The sequence below is a fragment of the Pristis pectinata genome, chromosome 5 (assembly GCF_009764475.1).
Source record: "Pristis pectinata isolate sPriPec2 chromosome 5, sPriPec2.1.pri, whole genome shotgun sequence".
Lineage (NCBI taxonomy): Eukaryota > Metazoa > Chordata > Chondrichthyes > Rhinopristiformes > Pristidae > Pristis > Pristis pectinata.
The window spans coordinates 41,715,822-41,730,972 of NC_067409.1; the positions used below are offsets into that span (position 1 = coordinate 41,715,822).

Below are 15,151 nucleotides of genomic sequence, written 5' to 3' on the forward strand. Positions count from 1 at the left end.
CATCCACAGCTCTACCTTCATCAATCACTCTTGTCACCTCCTCAAAATACTCAGTCAAGTTAGCAAGACATGGGTGTCCTTAATTAGGCCATGGTTTTCCAAATGCTCATAAATCCTATCCCTTCAGAATTCTCTCCAGTAACTTCCCTACGAATGACGTGAGACTCACTGGTCTATAGTTTCCAGGATTATCCCTATTTCCCTTCTTGAAAAATGGAACAACATTAGCTACTCACCAGTCCTCCGGGACCTCGCCTGTGGCTGGAGAGGACACAAAGATATTGGTAAAGGCCCCAGCAATCTCATCTCTTGCCTTTCTCAATATCCTGGGGTATATCCCATCAGGCCTGGGGATTTACCCACCTTAATGTTCTTTAAGAGAGCCAACACTACCTCCTTCTTTATGTCAAAATGCCCGAGCAGATTAGCATGCTCTATGCTTAAATTCCCTGTCCTCTATTTCCTTTTCCTTCATAAATACTGATGCAATATTATGTGAGTTCTTCACATACACAAACATGCTTTTCAGCATTAAAGAAAAAAGTACTGATGCAGCTTCTGTTGAGAAAGGAATGGACTAAATATTTCAGGTCAAGAACCATTCATCTTTTTACTGAGTTATGTTACAAATATGTATAAGTGCATTGCAAGCTGAATTGAAGCAAATTGGCATCTGTTGCCCCAGAACAATAGGTTCTATGGAGCTGAAATTTGCAGCCAAATTCTGAGCACTACAATTGTTGTATGCAAATCTAATGAATGCTTCTTTTTTAAAAATTTGGCTTGCATCATTGCAATGAATGCATTTTTATCTCAGGTGTTGGAGATCTTATTTACAATAGGACTCCTACCAAATTCCGCCGAGAAAAAGACAGGGAAAAGGGGAATTTAACTACCATTCGGCAGCATTTGAAAAAAACTAACTTCCAGAATTTCAGAACACTTCTTGAAGCTTTTCGACATTATGACAAAGTAAGTAAATTCTTTATTCGCCTTCTTTTAACATTCTAAAAATGTAACAGTTGCACAACTGGTACTCAGTCTTAATTAATGAGCAAGTAAAATCTGGTTCCATTAATTTGAATGTTTGTTTTCCAATTTTAATTTAACCTTATTCTAATCATTTGGCCATTAAGTAGTGTGCTGAGAATAATAAATAATCTTACAAGAAACACGCTTTGAGTTTTGAGTATTCAGAAAGCATTTAATTTAGAAGGTATATAATGAAGGAATTTGGTTAGTTATTTGTGGTAGAAATAGACCTATCACTACTTTGAGAACCAGAGGGAATGCATACAAACTTCTCAGAAAAAACTCATACTATGTGCCAGTCAATATATCTTTTTGTAGGGTAATATCTGGACCAGACTTCTTACAAATGCCAGGTTACATTCTTTGAAAGGAACAATAAGTTCCCAAGAATTCCAAATAATAAAGGATAAGTTGTTAGTTATCTGGATTTTTTAAATTATAATAACTAGCTGGAATTTCCTGATTGCTTTAGGGACTTGGAGAACAATTCCTTAAATGTTTTCCTGAATAAGTGTAGCTAACTTTCTCTTTTGCCTCTCAAGAGATACGAGTTATTAAGGTAGATAGCATATAACACTGCAGTATTTGCTGAATATGATAGGCCTGATTTTTATTTCATGTCATTCTACATACATTCAACTGTATGTTTGTATATTTCATTTATTCCCTTTTGTTTATGTGTATGAAAATTGACAGCTTTAGTTTGCTTCACCTTGATCCTTAGTTTACCAGTTTACCACTCTTCCTAAGTGATTCTTTGTGGAATAAGTTTGCATTCAAGTTTTCATTGACAGCATGCTGGGATTCTATTGGCCATGACATCCTTTGCATTTGCAATGCAAGGGACTTATACATCAGTCTATTGCATGCAAGATACTGATGATTGACTGGATGCTATTTCAATTCAGCTGCTTCTTTCTACTTCTGATGTCAGAGATACTTTTATTGCTCTTGTGGTGGTGAGGTATAACAGGGCGGGGTGCAGAATGGAGAGAAACTTTGTAACAGTGTTTGCAGCTCCTGGTTCATAAAACTACCTTTCTTATTGTGCAAGGAGAAATTGTACAACAATGTTGGTTAATTAAGTCTATTTTACTACTATTTTAATTAATAGTTGCTTTCTCAGTACAATGCTCAACTCAATGGTGGCTGCTGTATGAGGACCTACACAGTCTCAATGACAGAAAATCTATTTCTCATCTACCTTGTATACCTTATGGGAATTTAGCTATACTGTGCCCCCCTAATTGCCCAGAGTCCACCCAACCACGATCAACCAGGAGTATGTTTTTGCTCATTTAGGTGAATGGATAGAAAATTTTGGGGAAGGTTTAACTTGAATTCCTGATGTGTGATACTGACAGTCAGAAGCAAAATGATTGATTTCTATTCTTCTTTCATTTGACTCTGTCCAGAATGGTGATGGTAAAATTGACCGAGAAGAGCTACGAGATGTCCTTTTACAGTTTAACCTTAAGTTAGACCCCAAGCTGATGGATGAATTATTTGACTACTGTGACGTGGAAGGGGTTGGCACCATCAACTTCTTAGAGTTTGCAAATTTTCTGAACTGGAAAGATAAAATGCCTCTGGGAGAAACAGAACAAAAGATTATTACAAAAGGTACATCAGTGCTGCATATTTTGGAAAAATTGCAAATGGTGGAAATACTAAGCAGGTCAGGCAGTGTCTATGCAGAGAAGAGCAGAGTTAACATTAACTCTGTTTTGCTCACTACAGATGCAACCTGACTGCTATCTTCAGATATCAGTATCAACTGATATTACTTTTAACAACCATATGCCCCTTTGCTAAAGAGAAACTAATTCTTCAACAGGAAATGCGACAAATGATGCTGGCTGTGGGCTAGTAGCACCGGATGATATTGTACCATTAGAAATTGGTAGTTCAGTCAAGACACTCAAAACTATAACCAGAAAAGAAGATAAGTCCAATGGCCACTATCGCACAAGCTCTTCACTGATTAATGCAGTTGTTGGTAGTTATTCACCAGAAAGTAAGTGTGCTGACTTCATTTTCATTTTAATTTAAAATAACAGATATTGTTATTTTAAATTAACAGTTTTGTGCTTTTATACAGAATATATGATATAGTTAAGATTAATTCTTGAATACTTGAAATTAGTTTCATCCAATGGTATGCAACTCCTGTCTCCTATAATAAGTGATGGCAGCCTATTCCTGTTTTTGTTTTTCATGTCTTTATGTTCCGTTGATCTGGAGAAAAGGGTGTGATCAGAAGAAAGTATAGAGGTGAATTTTATTTCATTGCTCCATGATTAAAAATTGGCTATTCTTTGCACCACTCCAGAAATTCCACAGCACACTTCCAGTGTGAGTCACGCTTGCACATCTGAGGTTATTTCCATGCCAGATTTGCTTTAAGTGACATCACTTCCTGGGTAACACTTCTTTTGAAGTAGCAGGGGATGGGGTAGGAGAGGGTGGTTGGTTAACATTGTCCAAGAAAGTTTCCACTGAAGTACACAATGGCTGCCCATGAATAAAATGGTTGTTGTTGCACTTTTGCAAACAAATTGATTCCTAGGCCATAAATTAGAAATATATTGAGCCTCTAGCTCATTGTGTAGTACTTGAGGAATTTTAACGCTCATCTTCCCAAGTTTTCACAGGGTAATGTAATAATGTTTTAAACAGGAGAAGAACGTATATGGTGTTGTCCTAATCTTCTGCTGTGCCTTTAATGGAAGATCAAAGAAAAAGCAGCAGAGAAGATGGCATAAACAGCTATTCTTTAATGATCATGTCAACCCACTGATCTAATGATGACCCTGGAAATTTCAGGTGCATTGATCCATGTGGCCTACTATTTGAAATCCATCATCAGTTTTCCTACTTTATCTCTAGAATTAATAACCTTGTGTTGTTCTTCCCAGTGGGAATTCATTTATTTCTTCTTTTAAAACAATGATTCTCCATTCCACCATTGTACTGGCAATTAATTAACATTTTTTTTCATATTCTCACAGAAAAAATGTTATTTTTCATTTAACATTCTAAAACTTTCTCTTTCTCTCTAGCCCCAGTTCTAATAACTAATTTGCAAATTTCTCCGGATATAAATGCTCCATGCCCTTGAAAGTGTTGAAGACCTTCATCGAGTCTCTTCACCGTCTTTCCTTTCTGCAAAGAGAAAAGTCCTATTCATTAACGTTAATGGATGGGAAATTGGCCAAGCACTTGGATTCCTGACGTATGATCCTTATCTGAGGCTCAGCATTTTGAATGCTGAAGATGAAAATTTATCCAAAGAGAATGTGTCAAGTGAAAATTAAGAAGTTAGATATATGAACCAAAAATTTACTATAAGCAGTGTTATGACATGCTACTAATGATCTATAACAACATCAGATGCTCTATCGAAAAGAACTTAACTGTAGTTCAACAAGAAGATTTGTTGGAAGTATAATTTGCATTTAAGTCACAATGCATGGAAGGAATATATCTGCTGTTAAAGTCTAATTTTGATTAAAATATTAAGTAAGAATCTCTTGATATATGTTTTCATATTTTGTTTTAAACAGATTTTCGAACTTGTGGTGTACCTACTATTCGTACTGACTTAGCAGCCCCTCGTTTTCGTCGTATTAGTGATACGATTAACTATGGTGATGAAGCAACTGCTTCGGGCTTGCTGAATCCTTCTATCTTTGCTCAAAGTCAAGTTTATGAGAAGGACATGTTTTTAGACAGGTCCAAAGAAGAGGTAAGTCATTGCCAAACATCATTTAATTCTTCCTCGTCCAAACACGATGAAGCAAACTTGCATTGATCAGAATAATTGATGATTATTACAAGTTTTTGGTGTTAAAGGATATGGGTCAAAGATAGAAAAATCGAGCTGAGGTACAGGTCAGCCACATGGAGCTGGTTTGAGTGGCTGAAGGCCTCATTCCTCCTCCTATGTATTTCTTTCTCTCAGTTGGAGCCAAGGGTAACCATACTGTAGGATGAAAAGTGACTTCAATGAGACCAGGGCAATTCTACATATATTTAGCCAGGACCTCTTTAGAAAACAGTGCTCCTATTGACTTTGATAATTTTGCTGCTTTTTGCTGCTCAGAAAGTAAATAGTACCACAAGCTAAATTGGAACCAGAAAGCTTTCAGGCATTAGTTGCCTGTTCAATGGTGGCTAAATTGAATAGTGCTGGAAAATGGGTGCTGGGATATTGAGCTGTGATTAACCTGTGCCCATTCAATCCATTGCAGGCCACACATGGCATTTGTACTCATCATGATTTCAGTGATTATCTCATGATAAATATGCTGTTGATTTCTTTAGGATATCAGCACTGGTTCTAATTTTGTGAATTGCACTTTTAGTGATTAATGACACCCTTAAACAAGATGAGTACTTTATGGCTGGATCCAGTGGCAGAATCCATTCCAGGGGCCACTTGAGCTGGCTGAAAAAGATGGTAGAACGTAGGCAAGAGTGGGCATGAAGATTTTCTGACAAAGATGAGAAGCCTTTGTTATGACTTGGTGTTTAATGAAATGGCCTATGTGGTCCTCTAGGCAAATGATTTGATGGTAACGCAGGGGCCCAACTGTGGGTATAATTGCAAGGAATCTAATGTCAAGGACCAGGTTGCAGTACTAAAAAATGCTCAGTGATGCTGCATGGAAGGTCATCATCCAACTGTACTATTAGCCTTATACACTGCTCAGTGTATCACACCATTACTAGTTAATGGCCAACAATCTCTATTGATCAGGAGTCACAGCTCACATTATGTGGAAACACATCCTCACACACTTCATATTTCTCCAAGCCTCACAACCGTATCCAGTTCACAGAGGTTGCTTGTTATTCAAGCGTAGCACCCAAATCCATTCTCACCAACTTTTCCCTTTCTTCTACCCATTCGCTCACTCTTTTCTCTGGTTTGCCTTTTCCTCATTCTCTTACTTTCTCTTTTTCACTTTCTCCCTTTCTTATTCTCTCTCTCTAGAACAAGGTGACCCAGAATTGACAACAGAGACAAACTGAAAAGTGTGCTCTTGCAACAATTTACTCTCCTAGAACAGAAAATGCTGACCATCATTTAAGTAGCCTTTGCCCCTTGGCAGCAGTGGAGAAAACATCTTAGTATATACAAGCATGGTCATACATAATCTTCTTCCTAACATTCCATTTCCCTCAAGTTCTTCTGATTTACAGGCTGCAGATGGTGTTAACATATGCACCTCTTGTGCCCCACTTTTCCCTTACCATAACTTCGCCCTCCTTTTTCAGCAAAAGGCCTTTCAATGGTTTAATAGCTTGAGAGCAAATATTAAGGCACAGTGTCACTCAATCTGGCATTTGAAACCAATAGCTCAGGCCCAGATATTTTGCATTTCAAAGAGGTTAGGTGAAACATGTGATCTGTAAGTGGTGAGTCACCTGGTATGAATAAACTGGACAAGGCAGAAAGACAGGGTAGCCCAGTTGCAAACTTTCAAGGATTAAGTTGTGCATGCATTCTGCTGCTATGGACTTAGATTAACATTCAATGGCACAACCTACAAAAAGAAAAGCTCAATATATGCACAATGAAATGCTCAGAGCATTGGCAGGCCCGCAAGAAAACATGGGGTCAATGCCAAGGAGCATGGGGAGGGACAATGCTTTGCAGGAAGTTTGGTGCTTATCCTTTCCATCATGGAAGTGATGGTCAGCTCCACTTCAACTCTTGCAGACCCAAGTCCAATGGCTGATGTCTCACCTTTTGATCCAGCACAAGCAGAAATTATCCATCATTGAGTAGAATAGTGGAAGCTCAAGTTAATGGGATCACATCTCTGGATACCAATGTTCAAAGGCACTTGGAAGGTATCGTAGCAGTCCACCAATCTGTTCTCCAATAGGTAACTAGGATTGTTGAGGTGCTCCTCCAGGAGAGTGTCCTTTGCTATATGGAGCATGAACATTTTGTCCTCTCACTGTATTTGTGATCTCACCACTGCCTCTCTGCTAATGCCCTTCTGTTGACCTGAAAGCAAGCCAGATTATTGCCATTTCTAATGAGGCAATGCAAAATGACACAGGCCTTCTCCACCCACAGGAGATTTACCGTCATCCTCCAAGGATGTCTGTAGCCTCCATCACTGCATTCTGAATCTACAGAGGACTGCACAGGAGCACCACCTTATTGCACTGCATTTTCTCTGTAGCTGTGACACTTTACTCTGTACTGTTATTGTTTTTACCTGTACTATATCAATGCACTCTGTACTACCTCAATGCACACTGTACTAACCCAATGTAGTTGCACTGTATAATGAATTGATCTGTACAATTGGTATGCAAGACAAGTTTTTCACTGCACCTCGGTACAAGTGACAATAATAAACCAATACCAATACCAATACCAGGGCAAATAAAATCATGCAGTAGACAGACACTAAGGAATGCATAATAGTGATTAATTGATATTTCTAAGCACTATTGCAAAATTGAATAAATAATTCTGGAGTGGAAGGCTGATTTAGGGTTGAATTTTATTCTGTCAATGTCAATTGGACAGTGAGATGTTCAGCAACAGAGTGAAAAATTATGGAATGGTGAATTAGCACCGTGTTCCTTTGAAGTGCAGTATGACAAACTGTAATCTGACAGCCAAACCAAAGGGTAGTTTTGTGTGTGTGTGTGTGTGTGTGGGGGGGGGGGGGGGGTGGTTGGGGTGGGGGGGGGGGGGGGGGGGGGGGGGGGGGTTCCACACACTTTCTTCTCCCTCTTTCTCCATATCCTACTCCTCAGTTGCTTGCAAGGATTAAGGCTGCATGATCACGACATTGCATAATTCACAGCAAATGACAGTGAATTTGGACATCCACTTGGCTTTTACAGCAAGACTTCTCCAGATGATCCCAGGCAGCAGAAGCTTACTCTGGGATCCTCAATTATCACTGCTCTGGCAGCTGGCAGCAGGGCTTTAGTTGTAAGCAAATTGTGCTCTTGTGCATAGGTTGCACACTGAAGTTAAAAACCAGGTAGTCAGAGCACATAGCTCTTATTCCATATAGCTAGATATTGCTTTGGCATGGTTCCTTAAGTATGGAGGGTATAGCAGAGTGATGCAACATGAAAGCATTGTGGTTGCTAACTTGACACCAGGTAGTGGCCTTCATGATATGTTGTGTATTGTTATATACAAATTGTACATCCAAGTTTCTGTAAGATGCTGATATTTTTTAAATAGCTTGGGCCCTTAAAGCAGTAGATGAATTAATATGAAATGTCCTGCTTATTATATTTCGTGAATGTCTGTGTTTAAATATGTTGTAGGTAACTTTTAGTACTTTTCAATCAAATTCATTTGGATAAACCTCTGTTTCAATTTTCCTTTTGACGGTTAAATCATCTTTGCAGATTCAATTTTTAATCACAAAGAATGCAGTAATTTGGTCTTGAATTTGCATTGACATTCATTTCCATTTTTATTGGTTCAGATAAAGCAAATATTTTGTAAGGCTGGAGTGGATATGCCTAGGGAGACCTTTGAAGAGGTATGGCAGCGCGCTGCAAAGAAACATTCAAAGGGAGAAGTTTCCGTAGAGACATTCCGTGAGGTCCTGGATGAAATCCAGACATCAGAGACTTTAACTTGTTAATGATTTAGTATTTCTCTAGGGAATCTAAGATTTCTTAAAAATTAAATGCATAAAATTTTGTAATTGTTTTTAAAGTTTTTGAACAGTTTCAAAATTTCAATTTGAGACACAAATTTTAACTCCAATTTTTTTGTCAGCTCATTATGGGCACAACACTGAAAACAAACTTTTTAAGTTAAATAGTTGGAATTTTATTCTCAGTGTAATCCTTTAATTGTAGTTTTGGAACAAAAATCAGTCAGAACTTGTCAGATATCATGCAGCGAGTTTCAGTGGTGTTTGTGAAGGTCATATAAGTATTTTTAAGTATGAAAAGAAATAATGGGCTTTGACATTGAAAACATTAAAATATCTATATAACTCTGTGGTTTGTTTGAAAAATTATTTTCTTTTTGGCATGTTTGTAATCTGGTTTGTAAAACACCCAGAAAAATTCCTTGGTGTTTACTATGTGATATTTCAACTCACAATTGCTCTTTTGTCAAATAATTATGTGAAAATACATTTTCTTCAAGCTAAAAACAGTAAAAAAACAACTTGAGAACGAATTTTCACAATGGCTCCCCAAACCAATTCTTGCTGTTACTTTGTTGGAATATCAATGAGAACTAGTAAATGGCAGATGTTTGGAAAATCACCTTTGGAAATACAAATCCATTGTTTTGAACAAGAAGGTGTCTATGGCAGTATGTCTTTGTAACAATGTGAGATTCTTTGCTGAATCACTAATCATTTGCAACAATATTGTTTACTGTTGTTAAGTAGCAAAAGAGTATTTTAAATAATATAATGTAAATTTATAGCTTTCATGTTTCCAGCTGGAACTATATTTGAAGGGAGCACAAATTGAGAAAGACCTTGATACTATCATAACTCTAGCTTCATGTTGCCCCCTTGACGATCTGTACTCACCTCAGATGAAATTCCTTGTTTAATTCTCTCCAATTATATTTCTGATCCTCCCATAGCATTGAAGTGACTCTGACAAAAGCCAGAAGTTTTTGACTAGAGTGCATTAATCTTCTATCTTTCTTCAATGTCTCTCTGTTTTGCAGCTCTTTAGAAGTGCTTCTGTTTGCTTCCACTTTTATCTCTTCGCCTGTGGCAAGCTCATCTCCAGCATAAACACTTTCTCCAATCCCCTTTCTAGCATCATCTGCAGGCATGGCTTGACTTCCAAGGTATCCCAGACAAGCAATTCTCCAGCAGCTCTATCTACCCTTCATTGCCTCTGTATTGTCAGTCAGGCTGTCCAATATCTTCTCCTGAGCTGTAGCTTCCTGCAACCAAATGTTACAATGACTGAAACCATCATCTTTGGTCTCTCGCATAATCTCCACAATCTGGCCCAGTTACCGGTAATTCCATCCTCCACCAACCCCCATCCCATCCTCATCCCCAGCTATTGTCTTGGGTTTTAATAAAGTGGTTGCAGCATTGGTCCTGTGTGATCCTTCTATCCTGAAGAATGCTGACATTTACCTCTTACTTTGCCTGCTTCTGCTGCTACTACGTCTGCTGCTTACAAGCGTGTCATGTCCTGATTTGTTAAACCCAAAGGGGGTTTAACAAGTGGAGCAGAATGTGCATTAAAGTGATGGCATGACATTAAGTTTGTGGAAAATGTGAGTTCATCCAGAAGCTTGTCCATTTCACCTCCATCAACATTTAATTCTGGTGTGTTCTTTGTGTGTAACCCCCCAGAAGAGGCAAGTTACCAATTTAAACATGAAAATTACTGGATTATTTTAGTGTATTTCTTGATTTAATGACGTGTTCATGGGATTTATGGCAGTTCTTGAAATTTACCGTTGAAATCAGAGCAATATCATGAGGTTCTTTAAAATTCATGTGCATTTCTGTTCATTACATAATGGCTTTGTTGACTGCTTTTCTACATGAGTTGTACCTGTTGACTATCAATTCTGTTGGTCAGTGGTAAATGCAAAATTAATTAGAATATAGATTACCTTGTCTTTAAAGTATATGGGATCTACCACCATCACACAAATTTCCCAACAAATATTCACACTGTGATATGAAAATTTCAGTCACCCAAAAATGCTGTACAAAACTGAAGGAAATGTACATTATAACTACTTATACTTACAAGACCTCTGGTAAAACTGAAGTCAATGGACATAGAACATAGAGCACAGAATAGTACAGCACAGAAATGGGCACTTTGGTCCACTATATTTGTGCTTACCATGCCTGCATGTGGTCCATATTCCTCTGTTCCCTGCTTGCTTTGTGTGTCTGTCTGAACGCCTTCTAAGCGTTGCTACTGTATCTGCTTCTACCACTTCTCCTGGTGGCATGTTCCAGGCACCTACCACTCTCTGCATAAAAATTCTTCACAAATCTCCTTTAAACTTTCCCCCCTCACCTTAAACCTAGGTCCACTAGTATTTGACATTTCCACCCTGGGAAAAAGACACTGATTATCTACCCTATCTCTGCCTCATAATTCTACATACTTCTACCTGATCGCCCCTCAGCCTCTGACACTCCGGAGAAAATAATCCAAGTTCGTCCAACCTCTCCTTATAGCTAATACACTCCAATCCAGGCAACATCCTGGTGAGTCTCTTTTGTACCCTCACCAAAGCCTCCACATCCTTCCTATAGCATGGCGACCAGAACTGCATATAGTACTTCAAATGTGGCCTAACAAAAGCTTTACACAACTGCAACATGATTTCTCAACTTTTGTACTCAATGCCCTGACTGATGAAGACAAGCATGCCATATGCCTTCTTTACCACCCTATCCACTTGTATTACCAAGGGGAAATCATTCCAGTGGCTGGAGCCATATCTTACACAAAGGCAGATGGTGGGTGTTGGAGGTCAATCATTCCAACTCCAGGACTGCAGGACTTCCAAAGGGAGTGAGGTAGGCTTAGCTATCTTTAGCTGCTTCATTGACTCTGCTTCCATTGTAAGATAAGTAGTGGGGATGTTCGCTGATGATAGCACAATATTCATTCGCAAATGAAACAATCCATGCCTTCATGCAGCAAGAACCAAACAGCATTCAGGCAGAGGCTGATAAATGGAAATTAATACTTGTGCCACAAAAGTACCATGCAATGACCAATTCCAACAAGAGAGAGTCAAACCATCTACTCTAACCATTCAAAGGCATTACCAATGTTGAGTCATAGAGTCTTTGAGAGAAACAACTCCGAGTCTTCCTCCATCAACAGCCTAGGAATCACCATTTAACAAAAGCTCAGCTGGATCAGTTGCATAAATACTATGGCTCTAAGAGTAGGTCAGAGGCTGGGTGTTTATCCTGTGGTGAGTGAATCACCTTCTGACATCCCAAAGCCTATCCACCACCTAGAAGGCACAAGTCAGGAGTGTGAACCAATACACTTCAATAGCTTGGATATGTAGATCGCTAACAACACTCAGAACACAGATTGATCGCTAGACTATACTTAAATTTTTCTTCCATCCACCAATGCTGCACAGCGGCTGCAATGTGCACCTTATTCAAAATACAGTAGTTATTAATCTTGGCTCCTCCAAGAGCACTTTCCAAATCTACTAAGTAGCAGGTGCATAGGAACAACATCACCACTTGCACAATCTAATAAAGTCTCACATCATCCTGATTTGGAAATATAATGCCTTTCCTTCATCATCCTGGAACTCTCCAACAGCACTCTGGGAGTACCTGCACCAGAAGGACTTCAAACATTTAAGAAGGTGGCTCACTATCATCGTCTCAAGAAAAATTAATGATAGGTAATAAATGTTGGCATTGCCGCATGTTTGTTTAAAATACTAAATGATAGTTTGAATTTGATTTCAACTGTCGGGGTGGGGGGGGGAAGTTAATTGCTTGTTTTTGGCAAACTATACATGTTCAAGCAGTTTTAGAGCATTTTAATAGTTAGTCCTCTAAAAATATAGCATCAGCCCTCTTTGGTTAATAAATGATAGAATAAATCGATTATCTACTTTAATTGAATCTCTTCAAAAAAAAATATTGAATTAGTTACTGTTCAGAGTTCTCAAACTGTGTAAAAATAAATACAATGCACATTCTGAATGGATACCTAAAATAATCATATGGTGGACCTGCAGTCTCTAAATAATATTAGTCCAAAGTGTTTAACAGTATCTAATTTGAAATATGCAGCAAATCAAATTACACTCATTTTTATATGCATGACAATGTTAATAAACACAGAATGCATTGCATTAATTTTATTACACTAACTTCTAAATTAGGTTTGAGCAGCAGTGTAATATATTAACTTCATAAAGCCCATTACAAAGCAAATGTTAAGCAGTTTACTGCTTCACCTTGATCAAAGCAAAATAAACAGTTTTGAGGTAAACTTCTCCGATTCCTTTTGAAAACAGATTAACATTTTACAGCTGTAACTTTTAGCATCCATTAATGAATCAAAATATATTTAATATGTTTCTGAAAAAAAAGTAAGTAGAAAAGATGTGATTGAAAATTGATTAATTAATGCAGTTTAGCATTGTGTTGTCTGAGAAAGATACATTTTTATTTACTACATAATGTTATGAATATTTTGGTATCTTAATTTTTAACCATACATTTTACAACCATACAGCTTAAATTTATAAAGCTAACAAATACCAACTCATTTTTTACATCTGACTGTAATTGACACAGAATTATTTTTGTAATTTAACAATTAGAGAAGCCTAAACATGCCTGCTCCATTAATAAAGCACCAGAACTGTATGATGTTTATATGACTTCTCTCTGCTGGGATGATATCATTGAAATCTATCCTCAGGAGGAAGGAAAGGGGAGAAAGGCTTGGAAAGAGCAGAGAGAGGAACAGTGGGTATGGAGGATAATGTGGTATGGGTGATGGAGAGACACTTGGAGAAGAGGGCAGGAGGAAACTGGTAGAGGAAGAAGAGTTGAAAAAGAAATAGCTTTGAAGAAGGGAACAATGCCAGAATGGGAAAGAGTGGATAGAAGAGAAAGAAGATTGGGAGGAGAATAGGAAAAGACTGGGGGATTGGATGATTAATGTTGGAGGATCAGTTCTGATGCTCAGTGGAAAGGGCAGCATAGGATCAGCATTAATTGTACAGGGAGATCCCTCTGCGGTTACCAGCCAGATTTGATTCATTTCTTGAGCATTTACAGCATTTTTGAGGTCTCCTTGATGTGGGCGATGAGGTTGTTGATTTGTGACTGAGACTCTTCACCCGAGGCTTTGTTACTTTTTTAGTTGGGATGTGGCCTTTTTAACTTCTTGTTGCTCAGAAATAGGGGCAAGACTGGACTGAATATGTTTCTTTGGGATAGACTCAAGGGCCTTGCAAATCTCCTTTAAACTTCCCCACTATCACATTAAAGCTAGTATTTGCAATTTCCACCCTAGGAAAAAGACTCTGACCATCTACCCTATCTACGCGTCTCATAATTTTATACACTTCCATCGTCACCCTTCAACCTCCGATGCTCCAGAGAAAACAATCCAAATTTGTCCAACCTCTCCTTATAGCTAATTCCCTCTAATCCAGGTAACATCCTGGTGAACTCTTTCCACATCCTCTCCAAAGCTTTCACATCCTTCCTGCGATGCAGTGACCAGAACTGCACACAATACTCCCAAAAATGGTCCAATCAAAGTTATATACAGCTGCAACATGACTTCCCGATCTTTATACTCAATGCTCCAACCGATGAAGGCAGGTATGCCTTATGTCCAGTTTACCACCCTAAATTCTTATTCAGGGAACTATGGATTTACACCCAAGATCTGTATATATAAAAATGATTTTGATGAAAGTGTAGGTGGGCTAATTAGTAAGTTTGCAGAAGGCACGAAAATTGGCGGAGTTGTCAATTGTAAGGAAAGTTGTCAGGGATATGGACCAGTTGGAAATATTGGCAGAGAAATGGCAGGGGGAGTTTAATCCAGACAAGTATGAGGTGTTGCACCTTGGGAGGTTAAATGTAATGTAAGAGGAAAGCATACAGTAAATGGTGGGACCCTTAGGAGCATTGATATTCAGAGGAATCTCGGGTGTAAGTTGATAGTCTGTGGTTCCCACATTGGCTGCATTAGACACCTCAGAACCCACAAAACCAGAGTGGAAGCAATTTATCCTTAATCCTGAGGGACTGCCTCAGAAAGTGAAGATTAATAGTGCATAAAAACCGTGACTGATTTTTTGACTGAGGTAATTCCTAGAGACTCAATGTTGATCATTGGATACTATAGTAAAGATTGTAATGATATTCACTGGTGGGATCCACATGCTGAAGTGCTGTTCACAGTGGGGCTGTTGATATTGGGATGGTGGTAGATAAAGGGAGTGGGTGAAGAAGTGGAAAGCTAGAATGTAGTATTAAGTTGCCCCAAGTTTCTTTGAAGAAACACTTATGATCTGTAAATGTATGACTAGAGATTCTGAAATTGATTGTTGTCACAATTACACAAACATAGTTTACATCAATGA

At 38.3% G+C, this 15,151-nt stretch overlaps 1 protein-coding gene across 1 annotated transcript in view; it reads left to right on the forward strand.

The window, feature by feature from the left end:
• The window catches only part of efhb (EF-hand domain family, member B), a 37,458-nt gene extending 28,698 nt beyond the window's left edge, over nt 1-8,760 (forward strand). Inside the window, exons 9-13 of the mRNA XM_052016618.1 lie at nt 818-972; nt 2,448-2,655; nt 2,870-3,049; nt 4,599-4,780; nt 8,514-8,760. Coding sequence (XP_051872578.1) covers nt 818-972; nt 2,448-2,655; nt 2,870-3,049; nt 4,599-4,780; nt 8,514-8,675 — 887 coding nt within the window. The 3' untranslated portion in view covers nt 8,676-8,760. The remainder of the gene's footprint in view (nt 1-817; nt 973-2,447; nt 2,656-2,869; nt 3,050-4,598; nt 4,781-8,513) is intronic.
• Nucleotides 8,761-15,151: the final 6,391 nt, after the last annotated feature.